At 40.0% G+C, this 18,634-nt stretch overlaps 3 protein-coding genes across 4 annotated transcripts; 1 reads left to right on the forward strand and 2 right to left on the reverse strand.

Annotated features, from left to right (window-relative positions):
- Nucleotides 1-1,941: 1,941 nt before the first annotated feature.
- Nucleotides 1,942-6,965, reverse strand: LOC306824960 (uncharacterized protein). Its single transcript, XM_079345394.1, has 6 exons — nt 6,878-6,965; nt 5,131-5,240; nt 3,765-3,980; nt 2,528-3,616; nt 2,272-2,440; nt 1,942-2,123 (listed from the first exon to the last, which is right to left on the reverse strand). The coding sequence occupies exons 3-6, from the start codon at nt 3,976-3,978 to the stop codon at nt 1,988-1,990; spliced, it is 1,608 nt and encodes a 535-aa protein (XP_079201520.1). The 5' UTR covers nt 3,979-3,980; nt 5,131-5,240; nt 6,878-6,965; the 3' UTR covers nt 1,942-1,987.
- Nucleotides 6,966-9,477: 2,512 nt separating this feature from the next.
- Nucleotides 9,478-12,300, forward strand: ankrd34c (ankyrin repeat domain 34C). Of its 2 annotated transcripts, none has more exons than XM_079345504.1 (2): nt 9,478-9,774; nt 10,627-12,300. In XM_079345504.1, exon 2 carries the CDS (start codon nt 10,677-10,679, stop codon nt 12,276-12,278), a length of 1,602 nt encoding a protein of 533 aa, XP_079201630.1. In that variant the 5' UTR covers nt 9,478-9,774; nt 10,627-10,676; the 3' UTR covers nt 12,279-12,300. The 2 variants fall into 2 exon arrangements, with proteins under 2 accessions (XP_079201630.1, XP_079201631.1); XM_079345505.1 differs by having other exon boundaries at nt 10,632-12,300.
- Nucleotides 12,301-13,048: 748 nt separating this feature from the next.
- On the reverse strand, nt 13,049-18,035 carry LOC306825024 (retinol dehydrogenase 13-like). The gene is made up of 7 exons (XM_079345506.1): nt 17,792-18,035; nt 16,607-16,747; nt 16,246-16,437; nt 15,977-16,138; nt 15,744-15,860; nt 15,396-15,600; nt 13,049-13,555 (listed from the first exon to the last, which is right to left on the reverse strand). The coding sequence occupies exons 1-7, from the start codon at nt 17,865-17,867 to the stop codon at nt 13,453-13,455; spliced, it is 996 nt and encodes a 331-aa protein (XP_079201632.1). The 5' UTR covers nt 17,868-18,035; the 3' UTR covers nt 13,049-13,452.
- Between the last annotated feature and the right edge of the window lie 599 nt (nt 18,036-18,634).

The raw sequence follows: 18,634 nt of genomic DNA on the forward strand, positions 1-18,634 counted from the left end.
GCAGATTTTTAATCTGCAATGGAGGCATTTTGGTCAAATCTGCTAATGTAGGAGGGAGGCATGGAGCAGTCCAGTGCAAAACTGCAGCAAGGGTTCGTGCCAGTTCATCGCTGTCGCAGCCCACACATTTGCTTGATACAATCGCTTGAGACACCAAATGCCATGAGAATGTCAAACGCAGTCTGAATAGAGACATTCAGCTCTCAGGAAGAAACACAAACACTATCACAACAGTAGAACAAAATCAATGTCTGTAATGAAATGAAAATTTAGATTTGAATATAGAAAAGAGAGCGGATGATAAGAGTTCTCCTACAGTACATGACCTTGTTGTATAAAAATGTTTCTGACAAAAACACTTAATGGGTAGCTCATAGAAATATCTGAAATATCCAGCGATTGCTATTGTTTTCCCCTTTTTTGGTTTCTTTCTTCTTCTTTTTTTTAGGTTAGAACAAAGCAAGGTTTGCTATTTCCAACTGTTCCCAGTTTTCTTGTGAAGATAAGTTAGCTCTCTATTTTGAAACCTTTGTGCCCATCAAAGAATGGGTATCCCAATTTGATGGAATAATCTATTCTAAGTTTTGTACATCAATTTTAGGTTTATTTTATTTTGCTTGAATGTGTTTCCTATTTTCCAACATTTGCATTAATAAGGGGAAATAACATATTTTGTAATGTTCCTCAGAGGTTGGCAGAAACTCCTAATGTAAAAGCTGATGATAACGTCTACATGTCAGGATCTATAAATAGTCTCAGAGCTACACTGTAAAAAAAAAACTGTTGTTTTAACGGTAAACTTCCGGCAGCTGTGGTTGCCGAAACACTACCGTAAAATTACGGTAAACATTTTCTTCATTTACTATCGATACTGTTGATTTTACGGTTAAAAAATGTGCCTCATTCCATATTTTACTGTTAAAAAAAAAAGTTTGAACCTTTAAAAAATTTTGTTTTACTTGAAAATTTACATGGAAATACCGCATAAAATAAAGTTTGTTTCATGGCATATGACGGTTTTTTGCTTGACAATTAACAGTCTAAAATATAAACTACTAATTTATTCTGTAAAAATTCCCAAAAATTACTGCAAATATTAAGGTTTGCACAGAAATTCCCCTCAAAAATTACAGTAAATCAATGTCTATTAGTAATAGCAATGAGTGCTAGTGCTGCTAATTTTATGGTTAAAAATGGTGTTTTAGTCCATATTTTACTGTAAAAGCATGTTCATTAATTGTATAATTAGTACTATGAATTATAAACTACTGCTTAAATCCATCAATGTAAAAATCTAACAAAAGATGTTTGAAGCATACTTTACTTCTCTATATTTATCAGAGTAGAATCAGAACATAATATAAAATAAGAAAAGATCACATGTAAAGAAAAAAATTAATATACTTTGAATATTCAGCCAAATTAGCATTTCCACTGTTATCATTCATTCTGTTCTGTAAACTTAAAACAAAGAGCATGAATTAATATTGTCAAATTACTTAATGTACTAAACATCTATAAAAACATCATGTAAGAAATGTTCACTTTGAAACTGTTTCAATTTCAAACTTGTGTAGTAGCTGAAGACACAATTTGCCAAGAAACCTTGAGACTTAATTTGAGAACATTTAAGTGCATTTTTTGGTACAAATATAACCACAAAGTGACATCAGTCTACATACAGGGTATCATTTTCACGTCATCAAAATAAAATCATCCCTGAAGGGGAGCAAAATTTCAAATCTTGCATCATAAAGCTAAAGAATATACAATCTCTATGACTGCAAGGAATTGTAACACTTCACTTGAGAGCTTTACCATTTTTAAGACAATTCTGGAACTAGCAACAACATGTACAAACTGTACCAGACAATTTATCTAGTAAAAATATAGCTTTTGTAAAACTTTCAGAAATGTAACTCTAACAACAAAATATCTGCATTTTATATAACATCCAGTGTACCTTTTATCATATCATCCCTCAGCATCACTGGTAGGTCCACTCGTGGTCAGCAAGGTCTGAGATCAGAGTGAGGACCCTGGGATTGACTGAGAACACTTTCTTCTTCTTCTTATTCCACTCGACTTTGGTGCCTTTCTCAGGATTTATTGAAAAGAAACACCTTTAAGAAGGAAGGAAGGAAGGAAGGAAGGAAGGAAGGAAGGAAGGAAGGAAGGAAGGAAGGAAGGAAAGAAAGAAAGAAAGAAAACATCAGATGGGTCATCAAATGCAGTGTATTTTCTAATATTATAAAAAGAAAGAAATTTTACCGTTGGAGGAACTCCAGTGTAGACCGTAGTTCCACTGGGTAGTGTATGTTGAAGCAGTAGTAACTGCCAAACATCAGGCAGATGGCAGATGTGAAGGAAGTGATGTGGTTGTTGACAATCTCTTGGTCGATGCTCAACATAAATGTCTCAGCGGCCAAGCAGGAGGACCCTAAAAATACAAGAGACAAGAGCTTCAATATCAGCCATACAAATCCAGTGGTACTTATTTATTACAGGTTTGGTTCAGTTTACTTACCACACACAATAAGGCAGGGTGTTGGTGGAACATCCTTCATCTGAACCTCCTCAGCAAGGCTTGTCTTCTCAACGAAATGGAACTGATGCTCTTCTTTCTCATCAAAATGAGCCAGTAAAAGAAGCACCATCTGTATGATTTCTTCTGAACAACCAGTGGACTGACCTCTTTCAGTTTCCTGCTTTAGAAGAGCATCCAGAACTTGTTTGCGTTTATGTGCATCAACACGTTTGAAGAAGTTTAGCAGACGTGCCCCCTTTTTGTCCACATTGGCAAGGAAGGACTCGATCAAACTAATGCCAGTCAGTTCCTGGAAGTGTGCTGCCATACCAACTTCCTTAAACAAAAATGGCCATTCCTGGCATAATTTCTGGATGCTTGCACCTTTATTGATCTCTTTGCGCTGTGTGAAATAGGTGGACTTGATTAATTCTTTCACAGCATCTGAATTGTAGTTCATCTCATCAAACATCTTCATTTGTTCTTTTTTTTCTAGCTGACTCTCCACAGTCTCAGGGAGTGGCAAATGTTTCGGCTCCCAGTTGACACAGCCATACGTGTCCTGAACACTTGCTCTTTGTTCAGCAGTTATTTCATCGGTGTCATCATCTGATGCTACTTTGCGTTTCTTTATCTTTGGTGTGTCAGGTCGTTTGACATTTTCAACTCTTGACTGGAGCTGCTTTACCAGGGAATGGTATCCAAGTCCAATAACATCACCATCAATCACATCTTGAAGAGACTTTGGATACCTGGCCACCATCCTTTTTGCTATCTCTGTGGTGTTGTGTTTGGTTGGATTCTTACAAATCTTCATCATCTCAGAGACCACAGTCCTCACCATTTCTCGTCGTAGTCGGGCACTTGGCCTTTTCTGTCTTTCCAAACTCTGTACCAACTCTTCAGGGAGCTTCTGCCATGGTATCTGAAAATTGTCTACCCAGTTTGGTGCAAGTGCATAACAGTTTCCTGAAGGTGATGATGTAGCTGTGGATGATGCTGGTGAGGCAGTGACTGAGGATGGAGAAGGAGAGGAAAGGAGAGACACTGGAGAGGAACATGCCGGGGCTGGAGTTGGAGTGGATGAGTCTGTAAAAGTACAACAAAAAAACATTTGAAAGCATTATACCTTGAATGTTTTTCTCCTCTGTAACAGAATGTAACATACTTATAAATTTCTAGATAATTTGTTGAGTGGTTCCCAAACTTTTCCCACTCATGGCCCACTCAAACTCACCATTTTGGGCCCAGGCAGCAACCAGTCGTCTGGCTTGTATTGGCCTTAATACTGGCAGCAAGTCTCCCTCTGTAATGTACACTAAATCAGCTGTTGTATCGGCACCAAGTGCCTTCAAAGTATCTTCTACTGTCTTGACAACGCAATCAGGAAGATCCGGTAGCACTGCTGCTACAGCATCACACAGCTTCTCTGGCATCTGTGACTGAGCCATATCTGCTAAGACACAGACAAGAGAATTTAGCATATGGCCCACTGTAATTAAAGCACTTAGTGTGAAAAGAGACTGTGCTTCAGTGGGACAATCTGGTTTCCGTTTTGTATGTAATATGATAAAGGCCACATGTCAACCAGGTCACTAACAAGTCTGCAATCTAATCTTCCAGTGTCCTTTTTTACAGTGTACATGTGGTAGTGTGAAAGAAATTCCCCATCATGCACTCTCATAAGAAAATGAAGTGCAAATTCATCTTTCACAAGAATGAGGATGATTTCACCAAACTCGATGGAATCATCATTCTTAGTGACAACAAATTGGCCCTTCTTGTAAATGATCCCATTATACTGCACGTTAACATGAATTGTTGTATTTCTTTCAGTGAAGCCAAAATGGAGGACTGTGCCTTTAACTTGCTCACTGTAAAGCTCTGAGTAAAATGGTGAGCTGTCTTTTATTTGCAAGGCTGGAGGACTTACTGACCCAGCAGAAAGAAAGGCCTGAAACATCTGATGCCTCTCTGAAAGAGTCAAACACAGATTTTTGAAATTCTTCAGATGCCTTGTACATCTTTTGAAGTAACTATGTTTGCTCTCAAACCGCATAGTCCATAGCCTGATGAGTGGGCCAAATTTCAGAATCAGTCCTGAATAATGCCGCAAATAATGATGTTTAGGTCTCAAGTTGATTTCTGGAAATAGTGTCTTCCTGGTTTCCAAATATTCTTGGATGAGTACATCCAGATAAGCGACCTGAGCTATGGAAATTTGCTGAGCACAAATCAGGTCAACAATGTCCTTAAGCTGCAAAATTAACTGCCACACACTATCTTGGGGGTCCTGCACTTTGTCTCCAATTATAAGAGGCAACAGTCTCAAGAAGTTCCAGTTTTGGACAGCATGTCCACTCAGTTTTAGTGTTTGAGGACTGACCTCACAAGGTTTGGAACAAGCATCTGTTGCTTTGTATTCAAACTGCTTGATTCGCCTGTTCAAAATTGTGTAGGTGAACCATTTCTTTTTGTTGATGAAGTATTTGAGGCAAATAGCAACATCATACGAGAGGACACCCTCAAAGATGTCATGACCGAGACAGGGAGGCAGGCCAGGTGAACAAACATCAAAGTTTTGCAAAGTATTAAATACCGACCTGAACTTTATCCCTTGTACTTGTGGGGAATCCTCCTTCTCCAGCTGTTCAATGGCAGATCTGTATATTTCTGGAGTCCGCTCCAGTCCACAGATGTTAGGATCAGCACCCTGAAATTCAGTTCGAGAAATCAGACAATATCTGCAGAAGTACTCGGAAGAACTGAAATTTTCTGTAAAACCACCAATTGCGTGAGAGCCCAGGTTGTCTCCAGCAATGCAGTAGAGAGCTCCCTTTACTACAGGTTCATCTCCTATTGTTATCCCATTTTCCTCCAGTTGTTTCAGATCAGTAAGCAGTTCAGAAAAAACCTTGGCATGGCCAAACTCCTTAAAATCTTTCTCTCTACACAATAAAACCAGCTGCATGTGGTCAACATTTGATCGCACATGGGGGGGCATGTTGAGTAGAGAGAAGTACACAGCCAAAACCTTGTGCTTCTTTTTTGCAGAACCTAATGGGTTCACAACTTCGAACGCATCCTGGTATAAAACCAGCTTGAGACAGTTTGGGTTTTCCTGAAAAAATGTGTTTGACACAAACACCTTACCATCACAACTGTCAGAGAGAACATCTGTTTTGGAAACATCATTAGGATCCACTGACATGAGGCCCTGCCAAAAACCAGACTCCAGCATACCCTTTAAAGTGTCTAGCACAGGAATATAATAGGCACACCTCTCTGTCCTGTTCTCATCTCTGCCCAACAACACTTTTTTGGGCTCCACATATTTGAACATGTCTTTAAAGCTCTGGGCCCTTGAGTAAGCAGTTCTCATGGGCCCTCTGTGGCAAGCTGTAAACAAGTCAGATTGTTTAATTGTGTCACAGATTTTTACAATGTCTTCATCTGAAGCTGACATATCTTTTAGAAGTAAGTTAAGTTGATTCAAAGTATATGTCTGTCCCAACTCGTGTATATTCTGTATTTCTTCAACAATGTTTTGAATGGTAGACACTGGAAGAAGATGCTGTCCCTGCAGTTTTATGTAAAACATACATATATTTCTCAGATACAGGTCACTGAAATTAGACCCATCCCCAATAATGTTTTCAGCATCTGACATGCTGGCAGCTCCCTGTGTGCTAGCACTTGTAGTGGGACTCTCACACTGTGTATCTTTGGTTGATGGACAAATCACATTTTCTGACCAATGTCTGTGCTTTCTGGACATGTGAGAGGTAAAGGACGTTTTTGCAGTGAACACATTTTTGCATCCTCTCACTGGGCAAGCTACATGACGCCCTTCTGCTATGTGCTCCTTTAAGTGAGCGACCAACGATTTAGTTCCCTCACACTGGCGTTCGCAAAGTGAGATGGTGCATTTTAATGGCGCTAAAGTCGTATCCTGAGTAACTGTTGGTGTACTGCTGTGGTGACGATAGAAGTGCGACTTTAACGCGGTATATCCAGAAAACACCTGCTTACAACTTGTTCCAACACATTTGAAAACACGTCGGGGTTCATTGCGGTGCAGTTTGCAATGTAAAACATAGGCTTTTACAGACGTAACGTTTTCTCCACATACATTACAGGAATACATATTCAACAGTCAAAAACACACAGAGCTTATATCCACAACACGAGCAGCGTAGTTAGCTAACCGGAGGCTTCAGCACAGACGGACCCGCTTTAGCTTGATGCTAAGCGGCTAACTACACAGCGCATTTTTTTTAAAGCAGTCAAACTGATTAAACGATTGCTAATAAGTCACTCGGTCTCTTTAATTGGTGTTGCTGTACTTACCGAGGTGTACTGACGACAGGCTTTGGCTGGAAATCATAAAAAAGTCCAGACGCTGATGAAAGCTGCTCCTCTGGTGAAGACCGTGAACCGGAGTGTGTCAGAGGTTAACGTACGATGCGTCAGATGCGATGCGCTGATTGGCCCGTTTTGAATTTCAGGCGCGCTATCAAAGAATGCACAGTCTGTCGAACGAACTGTAGGGGGGCATACGACTTCTACTCAGTTTAGATAGATAGATCAGATTAATGTTTTAAAACAAATGTGTGTGTGTGTATATATATATATAATACAAAAGTTCATATGAGAGTTATTTTCAAGATATGAATTTAAACAACATTTTAAAACATTTAAAGGCAAACTGTTGTCTTAGGATAGATATTGTTAATATAATTCATTGTAAAGGGAAATAAACAGGCTCTTCAACCATATGAAAAACAATGACAATTAGCATTGTAACAACAGAGAAATAATCTAAATAAAGTTAAAAATTAAAAATAAAGTTTTCAGTTGTTCGGTTATCAGCACAATAGTATAGTACAATAGTAGTTACAAACTGCATTCTTTATGAGAAATGAATGTAAAAACTGTAGTGTGACCTGTTATAAATATTACAGTATGTTTCAGTGATCAGCACAACAGTACATACATTTAACTGTGAAATATTGTATTCTTTTCAAGAAATAAATGCAAAAATCACAGTATTGAATGTTATACATATTACGGCATTTTTCCATTAAAAAAACTGTGCAAGAGTAGGGAAACGTATTTTTTCAAGAGAAAAAATGTAAAAAACACAGTTTTTTCCTGATTAACTTATTTACGGTGATTCTGTGTTATATAAACAGTATCAAACTGTTTTTGAGATTTACAGATTTTTACTGTCACGATTGACAGTTTTTCACCGCAAAATTTACGAACATTTCTTACAGTGTACTGTACTCACTTGAGTAAAACATTATTTTTTTCACAATGTAGAAGGAAGAGGTTATATTTAGAAAGGAGGGGTGGATGAGCAGCAGCTGCGATGTAAGATAACTGAAAATGGAAGCTGCTCCCAGGGGTGGCAGCGGTTATTCTTTCCACTTTAATTATTTATTTTCCCCCTTTAATATACCGCCGACAACACCATCACTAGGGCAGAGATCATGCTGTATGAAGACTGCTGACGTTCCTGTGACTCCTCGTGCTAATGAATGTGCAAGCCAGCGTGCCTTGGGCTTGTTCTGGTCTGGTCTATCACGTCCCTGGGACCATCAGATCCCTCCATGGTAACCACAGATTTTACCATGTGTACCATGTCTAATTTTAGCCACCATTTAATTTACATACGCACTTCACGTTTTCTTAAAATAATTGACTCAAACAGTCCCAATAAATACAAAAAGGATCGTTTGTTAGCATATCAGGTTATTGTTTGAAGCTTAGAAACAACCCTTTTTCATATATCTATAGTATTTTAACTCAACAATAAAGATAGTTGAGGAAATCAAGGCCCACATTTTGCACACACATGCCCTTAAAATGGGAGGGACACTTTTGGCTTGATGACAACAGTATGTACTGTTTTTTCACTCTGTGTCTTGTGAACAACATGTCCCTGTGGGCAGAGAAGGCAATCACAGGTGAGAAATCACTACTAGCATTGACAACTGGAATCCTGAGATGTTAAGTGTGTGGAAGGACTATAAAGTGATTAGTCCAAGTCTCAGAGGGAAAAAGCAGGGGTCAGAGGACTAATGATTGAATGTGGTGGTGTGGGGATAGTGGGGATGATGGTGAAGGTTTACTTGAGCAACTAAAAGGAGGGGGGGGACATCAAAAAAAAAGGATGTGAGTAAATATCACAAAGCCTTGTGGTCCTTGGTGGAATGTTATGTGTCTGATTTACCTGTTCCTTGCAGAGCTGAGAGCATCACTGTTCTCATTAGAAACTGCTCCGGTGCTGTTTCATAGCAACCTAAAAATAGAAATGTCCCTATTAGGCTGTATAGCTGATAGCAGCTACAAGTTTGGCCTCTTGATTTTGAAATACATTATATGTCATGTGTATGTATGTATGTATATATATGTGTGTGTGTGTGTGTGTGTGTGTGTGTGTGTGTGTGTGTGTGTGTGTGTGTGTGTGTGTGTGTGTGCAAGTACTACTTGTTTGTACAACTTGAAATGTAGTAATATACTGTATATTATTTCATATCATTTTACATGTATTTTGTGCTGTGTTTCGTCATGTGACCATCTTATCTGTCTTCATTTTAAAAACAATGGTTACTGATGTTACATTTTGCAGAGGGATATTTACAAATAAAAGTCAACATAGCGCTCCATATTATTCGCTCATGTTTAATATGTGCAGGCCAAGCAATGTCTGACTTTTCATCTTTTTCTCTCAGGTCATCCTTTTAAATATCTAAAATAAAATACACACGCGCAAAACATTTGGATTTAGGCAAGAAAAAACACTTGTAGTGTTTGTATCCTGCATTTGTATGAAGACCAGGACAGAGGTTTTCATCAGAAGCCGTTTATTTTGGTCGACTCTGACGTCAAGATCATACACGTTTCATTCAACAAGCAAGAAAATAAGTTATTTATAACCCGTAGCGTCTCCAGGTTGTGATCCTTGAGTGCGCAGTGAAAGGCATACTCCCCATTGGATTGATGTAGTATGCCTCCATAACAAAAGCCACACAGCTCATGTGCGATGGTGGCAGAGAGGAGCGGCACCCTGTCACCGACACTAGGACGCGTTGATGTTCCCATCAGGGCTGAAAAAGGGGGAACTGCGGAGAACTGCAGCAAACTTTGTGTTTTGAAAGATTAATTTCGCCCTGGTTTCTTCCCTCTTCCCTGACAAAGCACTTACTACTTTGAGCATGGACACTCTCTCATCTGGCCAGGTAAGAAACAGAATTGAGTTGTATTGAGCAATATATATATATTTTTTAAATGATGCAAATGAGAATATTTCATTTAACAGAATGTGTTAATTGAGAGGGGGGAAAGCTAGTGCTTTCTCGCGCTTAGTCGAGGTTCGTGGTAATATATTGACCGATTTAATCAGCTATTTTACAATAGAGTGCGTTTCTGTCGCCAAGTTTTCCAAATTAGAACCATGGACAGCGACTGCCGCGTCGTACAGTGCTGCTAATGTCCAATTTGGATACAGACAGGCAAGGCTTGTGCGTATTGTCACATTATAATGTAGGTTGTCATTGAACAGGGTGACGACCAGTATTTCGGGCGTATTTGTATTGCAATAGATGAACGAGACGTGGTGTTTTGCGCACATAAATATGGTTTGCCCATGCTTTCGTCTTTTCTATTAATAAGATGGAAAACAGAAACAAAACAGCAGCTGTATCAAACTGATTTAATAAGGAGATACATTTATTTAGATTTTTGGCTATAGCGTCCTAGTCATCTGTAGGTATTTGTTTGTGAATCTAACAGGTGCTCATACTGTCTCCTGTATAGACATTACTTCGTGCTATGGACGTGATCAGTTTCCACTCCGGAAAACTGCATTTATTACACTTTACTTTCATCTGATTTATTATATACAGACTATATTTCCTATATCGGAAATCTGTAATAGGAACCTTGAGTCTATTTCAAACTTTAAAGTTGTAATAGACTGCCATCTGCTGGAGATTTAGTTAAAAAAAAAAAAAAGCTTCACACACACTATGACTCTGAAGTTATATGTATTTTATGATGTAAGCTTATACACTTTAATGGTTTGTCCAAAGGGCAGTGAGCTGTAAGTTCAACACTCAGAAGATCTGTGATTGGCTGGGAGATGGCAGACATACTAGAGCTGCGAACAGATGGAAACTCACTCCTAAAGGCAGTGTGGCTCAGACGCTTGAGACTCACCAGGCTCCTGTTGGAAGGAGGAGCATACATCAATGAGAGTAATGAACGTGGAGAGACGCCGCTCATGGTGGCCTGCATGTCCACCCACAGCGACCAGCAGAGTGTGAGCAAGTCAAAGCTTGTGAAATATCTGCTTGAAAACCAAGCCGACCCAAACATACAGGACAAAACAGGCAGGACGTCTCTGATGCACGCCTGCATCCACAAGGCAGGGCATGAGGTGGTGGATCATCTGTTGAGCAACGGAGCAGATCCCAGCCTGGAGGATAGAAGCGGGGCCTCTGCCCTCGTCTACGCCATAAATGCAGATGACAAGGAGACGTTAAAACGGCTGCTGGATGCTTGCAAAGCTAAAGGCAAAGAGGTCATCATAATCACCACAGACAAGTCAGCATCTGGCACTAAAACCACCAAACAGTACCTGAATGTCCCCCCATCACCAGAGCTGGACGAGAAGTCCTCCCCGGCATACTGCACCTCTCCGTCAGACATTGATGTTACTGCTCCTCCTACACCTGAGCAAAAGCAACCAAACAAAGTCTTCAGTTTCCAGACTAAGTTGAAAACCTCCACTTCAGCTTCCAAGCTCAGCAATGGGCCCACGTCGCCAACTCGCAAGCCTTCAAACCCAAAGCGGGCCCGTCTGCCTCAGTTGAAGAGGTTGCAGTCAGAACCTTGGGGGCTGATTGCTCCTTCAGTCCTGGCTGCTGCCGCCGCCGCCGCCGCCCATGAGGAGAGCAAAAAAGCCAGCTCAGATGAGGATGTTGTAGCAGGGGTTAACGGACTCTCTTTGACTAAAAGGTCAGCGTTATCTCGACAGAGCAGTGTGGATGGGAAGGAAAGCTTCTTTCCGCTGGTGGGTGAACAAGCCTGCAAAATGAAAACCTCACTATCAGTTCCTCTTACGTCCAAAGCGTCATATGAGAGATCTCTGTGCCAGCACCAACCGCTGGCACGACGCAGCACCGTGCCGACAGAACAGGAGGGCATCAGCAGCTGCAGCAGTGGCTTCGTCACTCTCAGAGAGACAATGCACAGGAGACGCCTCGGGAACGATCACTATGACTCAGACTCACAGCTCTATTCAGACTCTGCCATGTTAGACTCACCTAAGGTACCATTGGAGCGAAGGAAACTAAATACCTCTCCACTGGCATTGCTAACCAGCTCGAAAGAATCTCTTGACAGCAATGCCAGCCCATCCTCTCCAAGCATGGCACACAGACGACCACCCGGCCTCCTGGAGAGGAGAGGCTCAGGCACACTGCTGCTGGATCACATCTCCCACACCAGGCCTGGCCACCTGCCCCCTCTCAACGTCAACCCCAACCCTCCCATTCCAGACATAGGGGTGAATAGCAAGCCCTCCTCACCCATGGCTACGGGTATTAGATCTATAGCGCCTGTAGCACCAAACACACCAAAGAGAGGTGGTCTGAAGTCCAAAAAGAAACTCGTAAGAAGGCACTCTATGCAAGTGGAGCAGATGAAGCAGCTCTCTGATTTTGAAGAGCTGGCTCATTAGTCTGTGATGTTTGTAAAGCACATATTGTTGGAGTGAAGATGTTAACACCATAATTAAGTAGATCCATAGGTCCAGCTGTGTAGACTCATGGCCATCTAGATGTTGAATAATCTATTTATAAAAAATATATATGTATTGAAACTGAGCAATATAGATAGATTTCCACCCTGTATTTCACCCAACCTTAAGGATTTAAATAATTTAACTCCAAGATTTGCTGTTTTTGTATTACAGTTTTGAATGTAAATGCCAATACATGGTAATACTCCTCAGAACTTTAGCTCTCGTACATGATAATTTAATACATAGGGAACAAACAGGGTCCATTTGTAGCCAGCAGGTCACCAGGGTGCATTTTGTGCGTATGTAATTAGCACTGTTCATGGATTTTCTTTGGATAAAAAAAGAAAAATGTGATGCACTTGTCTGAGATGTAGCTTTGAGTAAAAAGAAATTTGACTGTTTGTAGCAAATTTGTACAAAGTGCCTTCAAGAAAAAAAAAAAAGAAAAAAAAAAGAGTGGACAGATACATTACATGTGTTAGGAGCATTTGTAATTTATAATGACGTAACCAAAATGTGTTTTACTTCAATACTTGTGGTCTCACACGAAGCAAAATAAATCCACCAGATGTGAATAGGTGAAAAATATTGCCTTATGAAACAGGTAAAGAGATGGGCCATGTAAGACAGCACTTTACTGCCCAGGAGAGGAAAAAAAGGAGTTTGTTGCTATTTACAGTGTTACAGAAACTTTCAAAAGCACAACATTCTTACACAATGAGTTTAATTAACATTGAATGACATTTGAATACTTAGTCAGCACAGACATTGGTTTAAACGTGTCCATTAAAAATGTCATTTCACGCTAATGGCAATCAACACAAAAGATCACACAGCTTCCATGTAACTAACCTGTGAAGCACTGCTTCTGTTTAAGGAAAGACATAGAATCCATAGTATTTTTGAAAGTAGTTTGCTGTTTATTCTGAATAAATGTCTATCACATGTGAATTTCTGTTTGTTTACTCAAGTCCCACTGAGTAGGAGCTCGTCTGAGAGAAGCCACGCAGATGCTCATTAGACAAAGCAGCAGTCGTTCCTCAGGCCACTTGGCAGTCCGTTGTGACGATGACATTTATCATTACCATCAAAACCATCCTCACTGATGTCACTATGATTTTGTCAGACCAACCATGGAGGCACTCAGATCCCACAGGTTCTTGGCAGCTTCATCATCCAGACCCTGAGGGGCTGCTGTTTTAGGGGCACAGTCGCTGTAATCAGAGCAGAATTCAGAGTTGAACACATGACTTGATTACTCCCGACTGTGCTGATTTGGCCTCATAAGGAAGTTCAGAATGAAATGACGAACAAAATAGAAATGACAGGGTTGCTTAAAAATAAACAGGCCTATTAGTGCATTATTCAGCCTAAAATAATGATTAGTATTCAGACAATTCCACAGCAGGAAAATACACCTACAACATGACTTGCTATTAAAGTGCAAGACAAATGTATTTATTCTGTCTAAAGGTTCATGTGGCCCTCAGTTTGTGCTAACTGTATAGGTTGTTGTTTGTTAAGAAACCTCCATTTCTTTTTCTTTCTTTTTTTTTTGTGATTTATTTTTGGGCTTTTGTGCCTTTATTGGTATAGGCACAGTGGATAGAGACGGAAATCAGGGACAGAGAGTGCTGATTGACATGCGGGAAAGGAGCCACCAGGGCCGTCTGCGTTGAGGACCATAGCCTCCATATATGGGACTAACATGGGACACACTAACCACTGTGCCATCAGTGCCCCAGATAAGGACCTCTGGTTGAGCCCAGTTTTACGAAATGATATTGTCACCATGTCCTAGAAAAACATTCAAAGTGTCCTAAATTAAGACAGTCCGTTTGCTATAAAAAAAAAAAAAAAAAAAAAGGCATTTATTTGCTAACACATACAATGTGGAAAAAGCTCCCTCTGCTGCCCCCAAGTGGGAAAAATAATATATACTGTATATTCCTTCTGATTTTTACAACAGAAGCATACTGTAGGGAAGAATGGGTAAAATTGAGCCAAAGGGTAAGTTGAGCCACCCCTTGTTGCTAGGAAACAGTAAAAAAAAAAAAAAAAAAAAAAGTATCATCTGACCAAATATTTAAGAGGAAGGCATAATTTCATGGATTCCACGTTAGACGGTTAGACGTTTATTTACCAAAAAAACAACAATTTTTCACTTTTGCAAGTGAATTTAGTCTATCATCAGTTTCATGAGAATTATGTGTGAAGTGAATAAAATATATAATTTTAAATTAGTTTTATACATCAATGGTGGTATCTATGAGCTACAAAACAGCTGTTTAGCAGTAATATGCAATAACAACTAAAAACAAACTTATTGTACCCGTTGGACTGTGTATAATAAATAAAAATACACTTGGGTGTGAATAAGTGACGGTTATTTAGGGAGGGATACGGCTCAATTAACCCCGAGCCTATGTTTAACTTACCCTGTCATTATTGCAAAAGAACACAGTTATAAGGTGCCCATGTATCAAAGTATCACAATGTATTTCAAGAAATTAAAAATTATACAAGAGGTAGTGCGGACCAAGTAATTAGATAAGACAAGAGGTATGTATCCAACAAAAGCTGAGCCTCTCTTTGACGCCTTTATTTAAAATAGGACAGTGGACACAGTCAGAAATCGGGGAGAGAGAATGTTGAATGCAGGAAAGGAGCCACAGGCATGCACCAACCACTGGTGCCTCCAAGAACTTAAGCCTGGTTCACACGGCAGGATAATTACGCCAATTTTCTCCCCTTCCGATAATCTTAAGGACGCCCCGATCATCATAAGATAATCTTATAAAATCATCCTGCCGTGTGTGGTGTGTTAAGACTGCTCTCGTCTGGTCGGACGATCTCAAATCGGGGATATTCAACATGTTGGATTGTTTTGGCCCGATCTCTCATGTGTGGTGATTTCATTCTTTGGCATTCAGTCTATGCATGGATCACAGCCGTGCTGCTGTTCCGCACAAGAAGTCAAGTTTGATATTGTACTGCTTAGTTAGTGGGAGCTCTAATTATTAAGCGACCATTCACTGATTCACAATGACTGACCTGTAGTAGAGTCCACTTTGATTCTGCAGGCTCTCCTCCACAGCACAGTAAATGGTAGTTTGAGCCCCCTGTGTTGGGGACTTGAGGAAGAACATGAGTGGTGTGTATACAACTCTCTTCCACAGAGGCATTGTGGGCCAGAAATGTCGTCCAAGCTCAGTGCGGATCACTCCAGGGTGAAGGCTGTAAGTATTAACCCCTGTATCTGCAAAAAGACAGGACAGAGGGCAAGATGTTCTTAATCTAGTCAAAGTCGCACAATATTAAAAGGTTATTTTAAACACAGTACACCAATTTTTTCCCCCAATGCAGCATAATATCTGTTCAGGGTACCAAAAATGTAAATACCTTTTAGCCTGTTGGACAGCTCCCTCGTAAAGAGAACATTAGCCAGTTTACTTTGTGAATAGCTTTTCCAAGGGTTGTAATCTTTGTCCTGGTGTATGTCATCAAAATAGATTTGACCTGTTAAGTCACAGCAGTGTATTCTTATTCAAAGAGTCCATTTTTAATACTACATGAAAGTGAAAGGACAATGTTCTTGATAGACAAAAAAAAGCAGGAAAAGGGAGAAGCTGAACCTCTTTTATGAGCTAAACTGGAGACATTTACAATGCGGCTTGGGGCTGACTTCTTCAGGATATCCAACAGGCAGTGTGTTAATAGGAAGTGGCCCAGGTGGTTCACACCAAACTGCATTTCAAAGCCGTCCTCAGTTTGCCATTTTGGACAGCTCATAACACCTGAAAGTAAAAAAATACAAATTTATTCATCACCTTCCACCTGCTTCGGAGCTGCTGGAATATGATGTGTAACACAACCGGGGCTCAGATTTGATTTATTTATTGACCTGCATTGTTGATGAGAACATCCAGCCTCTCTTCACTCGCAAGAACATCTGTTGCTAACTGCCGTACTGATTGTAGAGATGCCAAATCCAACTTTTTGACAACAACATTCACACTACCACTCCTCTTCTTCACGTCCTCTGCAGCCTTATTAGCTCGATCCATATCTCTACAGGCCAGAATGACTCGGGCGCCTAGAACACAGCAGCAAATTACAGGGTTATTAGGACAAATTTAGATAATGAAGGACTAATATCTATCAATCAATCAATCAATAATTATGTGTATAGCACCAATTCACAACAAGGGTTATCTCAAGATAAAATATCTAAATAGAAATAAAAAAATTGACAGGTCACTTACCTCTTCGAGCCAGATCAACAGCTGTCTCTTTGCCAATCCCAGTGTTTCCCCCAGTGATCAAGACAGTTTTTCCATCCAGTCGAGCTTTGCTGTAACAAACTCCACCTGCCATCCATTTCTTTACTCCAAAAAGGCCCACTCCTATAACAACATCCCCACTGTCACAACAAAATCTGAATTGTCCTCTGCCTTAATACGTAACTAATACATCAACATGCCCATAACTTCAAATAGTTTCAACTTGTGTCTCCTGTTTTCATCATCAACTTCTGTTTTTAGTGTTCAATTATCAATTTGGCACCCGAATGCTTTCTGTAGTTCTGGATGTGAAATGAGAGCAACATTTTGTTGATTTTAATGATGATTTTTGTAATCTGAGAAGTTATTCATATAGCTGTCATTTGTTCAAAATGTTTCAGTTTTCTTCATTTTGAAACAGTTACTTGTATATTGTATATTATTATTTATTTGTTTGTGCATATCCAATGTATGAATGTGCCAAATTGTTTTATTATTATTGTTAAAGTTTATTATGATTAAATGTCAGATTTCTTTTTGATTTTCTTTTTGCTGTCATACGTTTGAGCAACATAAAGATCCTGAGAAGACCACAATACAATTATACCCTATAAGATGTAATTTTATTCCTATCAGTTTAATTGGAGGTCAAATCCAAAACACTGCAGCCTTGAATTCAGTGCAACAGTCTGGGCAGACGTGACAAGTCAGCGCAAAACAGATTTGGTGATTATATATATGGCCAGCCATGTCCCTTAACCTGGACCCCATGGAGCACATCTGGGACCAGCTGAAGCAGCGACTGGACGCTTGTACCCCGCCCCCACGTGACCTGGTAGAACTGCGTGTAGCGCTTGTGGAGCAGTGGAACGCAATCCCAAACATATTGTAATTAGTGGTGTGATTAGGCCTACGTGTATGCTGTGTAGAGTGTGCTTAAATTTGAAAGGAGCAGGCTACACCTAATGTTACATTTAGGCTACTGCTGCCAGCGAAATTCCTGAAAGATAGGTCGACTGTTAAGTAACAGAATCAGCAGCGTTCAGTGAGTGATCACTAAAAAGTGATTTTGCAACGTTTTATTCACTATTCACCCTAAAAAATATATAATTAAAAAAAACCTGAAGTTCGGAGATTTATATTGTTTATAATTATTGTATTTCTTACCTGTAAGTGTGACCAAAGCAACAGTTTTAGGATAGTGGAAAACAAACGATCTAATGGCTGTGAAGGTCTGCATCATCCCATCAACTGTAATCTCTGTTAAACTCCAAGCACGGCGTCCAAAGGGAGTTTTAGTTTGCTAAATCACCGCAAACTAGCAAAAGGAAATGAACTAAAGGGCAGTTCTATGGGGGCAGTTCGTCTTCTTCTGTTAGAATTCCGGCAGGCTGTACACTGTGGAGTGTAATGCTGCCCTCCACAGTCTAGGAGTGTATAATTAGTTCATATTCTTAGACACAGGCTCGTAGCGTGCAAGAAACGAAGAATTGCGCCTGCAACACATTGGGCATTTATTTCCACTGAAAACATTTAATTGAATGAGAAGGATGAGAGTCCCAAGTCAGATAACTCCCTGAATAACTGACTTCTTTCATTCTGATAATTACAACACTCAAACACAACATGTCGGACCGTTTCTTCCTGTCCACATTGACACAGGCCATCAGGATGTCTACCTATTACCTTTAAGTAACTGGCTAGACCACAATATCCTAACCTCAGCCTAGTTAAAACCACATTGTCCTTTTTGTTAAATTTCAGCAGAAGCCTTTTCCGATGGTTGCAGAGAGAAGCAATGCCTGCCCTTTCGCTCTTCATCCCATTCTCTCTGCCATTGACACTCTTAACTTTTCTTTACATATACTATAATGTTCACTCTTCCCAAGAGGAACATTCATGTCAATACTCTGTTTAATCAGAGACTCCTTTGCGAGTTTGTCAGAGATTTCATTTCCCTCGATCCCTGAATGACCGGGTGCCCATAAAAACCCAATTTGACCACCTGCA

This window comes from Symphodus melops (assembly GCF_947650265.1).
Source record: "Symphodus melops genome assembly, chromosome: 6".
Taxonomy (NCBI): domain Eukaryota; kingdom Metazoa; phylum Chordata; class Actinopteri; order Labriformes; family Labridae; genus Symphodus; species Symphodus melops.

Coding starts and splice junctions, on each gene's coding strand:
- LOC306824960 (XM_079345394.1), bottom strand. CDS start 3,978: ATGGCTCAGTCACAGATGCCAGAGAAGCTGTGTGATGCTGTAGCAGCA. Junction 3,617..3,764: donor TGCTGCCTGGGCCCAAAATG/GTGAGTTTGAGT, acceptor GTACTTTTACAG/ACTCATCCACTCCAACTCCA. Junction 2,441..2,527: donor ACCCTGCCTTATTGTGTGTG/GTAAGTAAACTG, acceptor TTGTATTTTTAG/GGTCCTCCTGCTTGGCCGCT.
- ankrd34c (XM_079345504.1), top strand. CDS start 10,677: ATGGCAGACATACTAGAGCTGCGAACAGATGGAAACTCACTCCTAAAG.
- LOC306825024 (XM_079345506.1), bottom strand. CDS start 17,867: ATGATGCAGACCTTCACAGCCATTAGATCGTTTGTTTTCCACTATCCT. Junction 16,748..17,791: donor TGCTTTGGTCACACTTACAG/GTAAGAAATACA, acceptor ATGTTGTTATAG/GAGTGGGCCTTTTTGGAGTA. Junction 16,438..16,606: donor TGTTGATCTGGCTCGAAGAG/GTAAGTGACCTG, acceptor GCTGTGTTCTAG/GCGCCCGAGTCATTCTGGCC.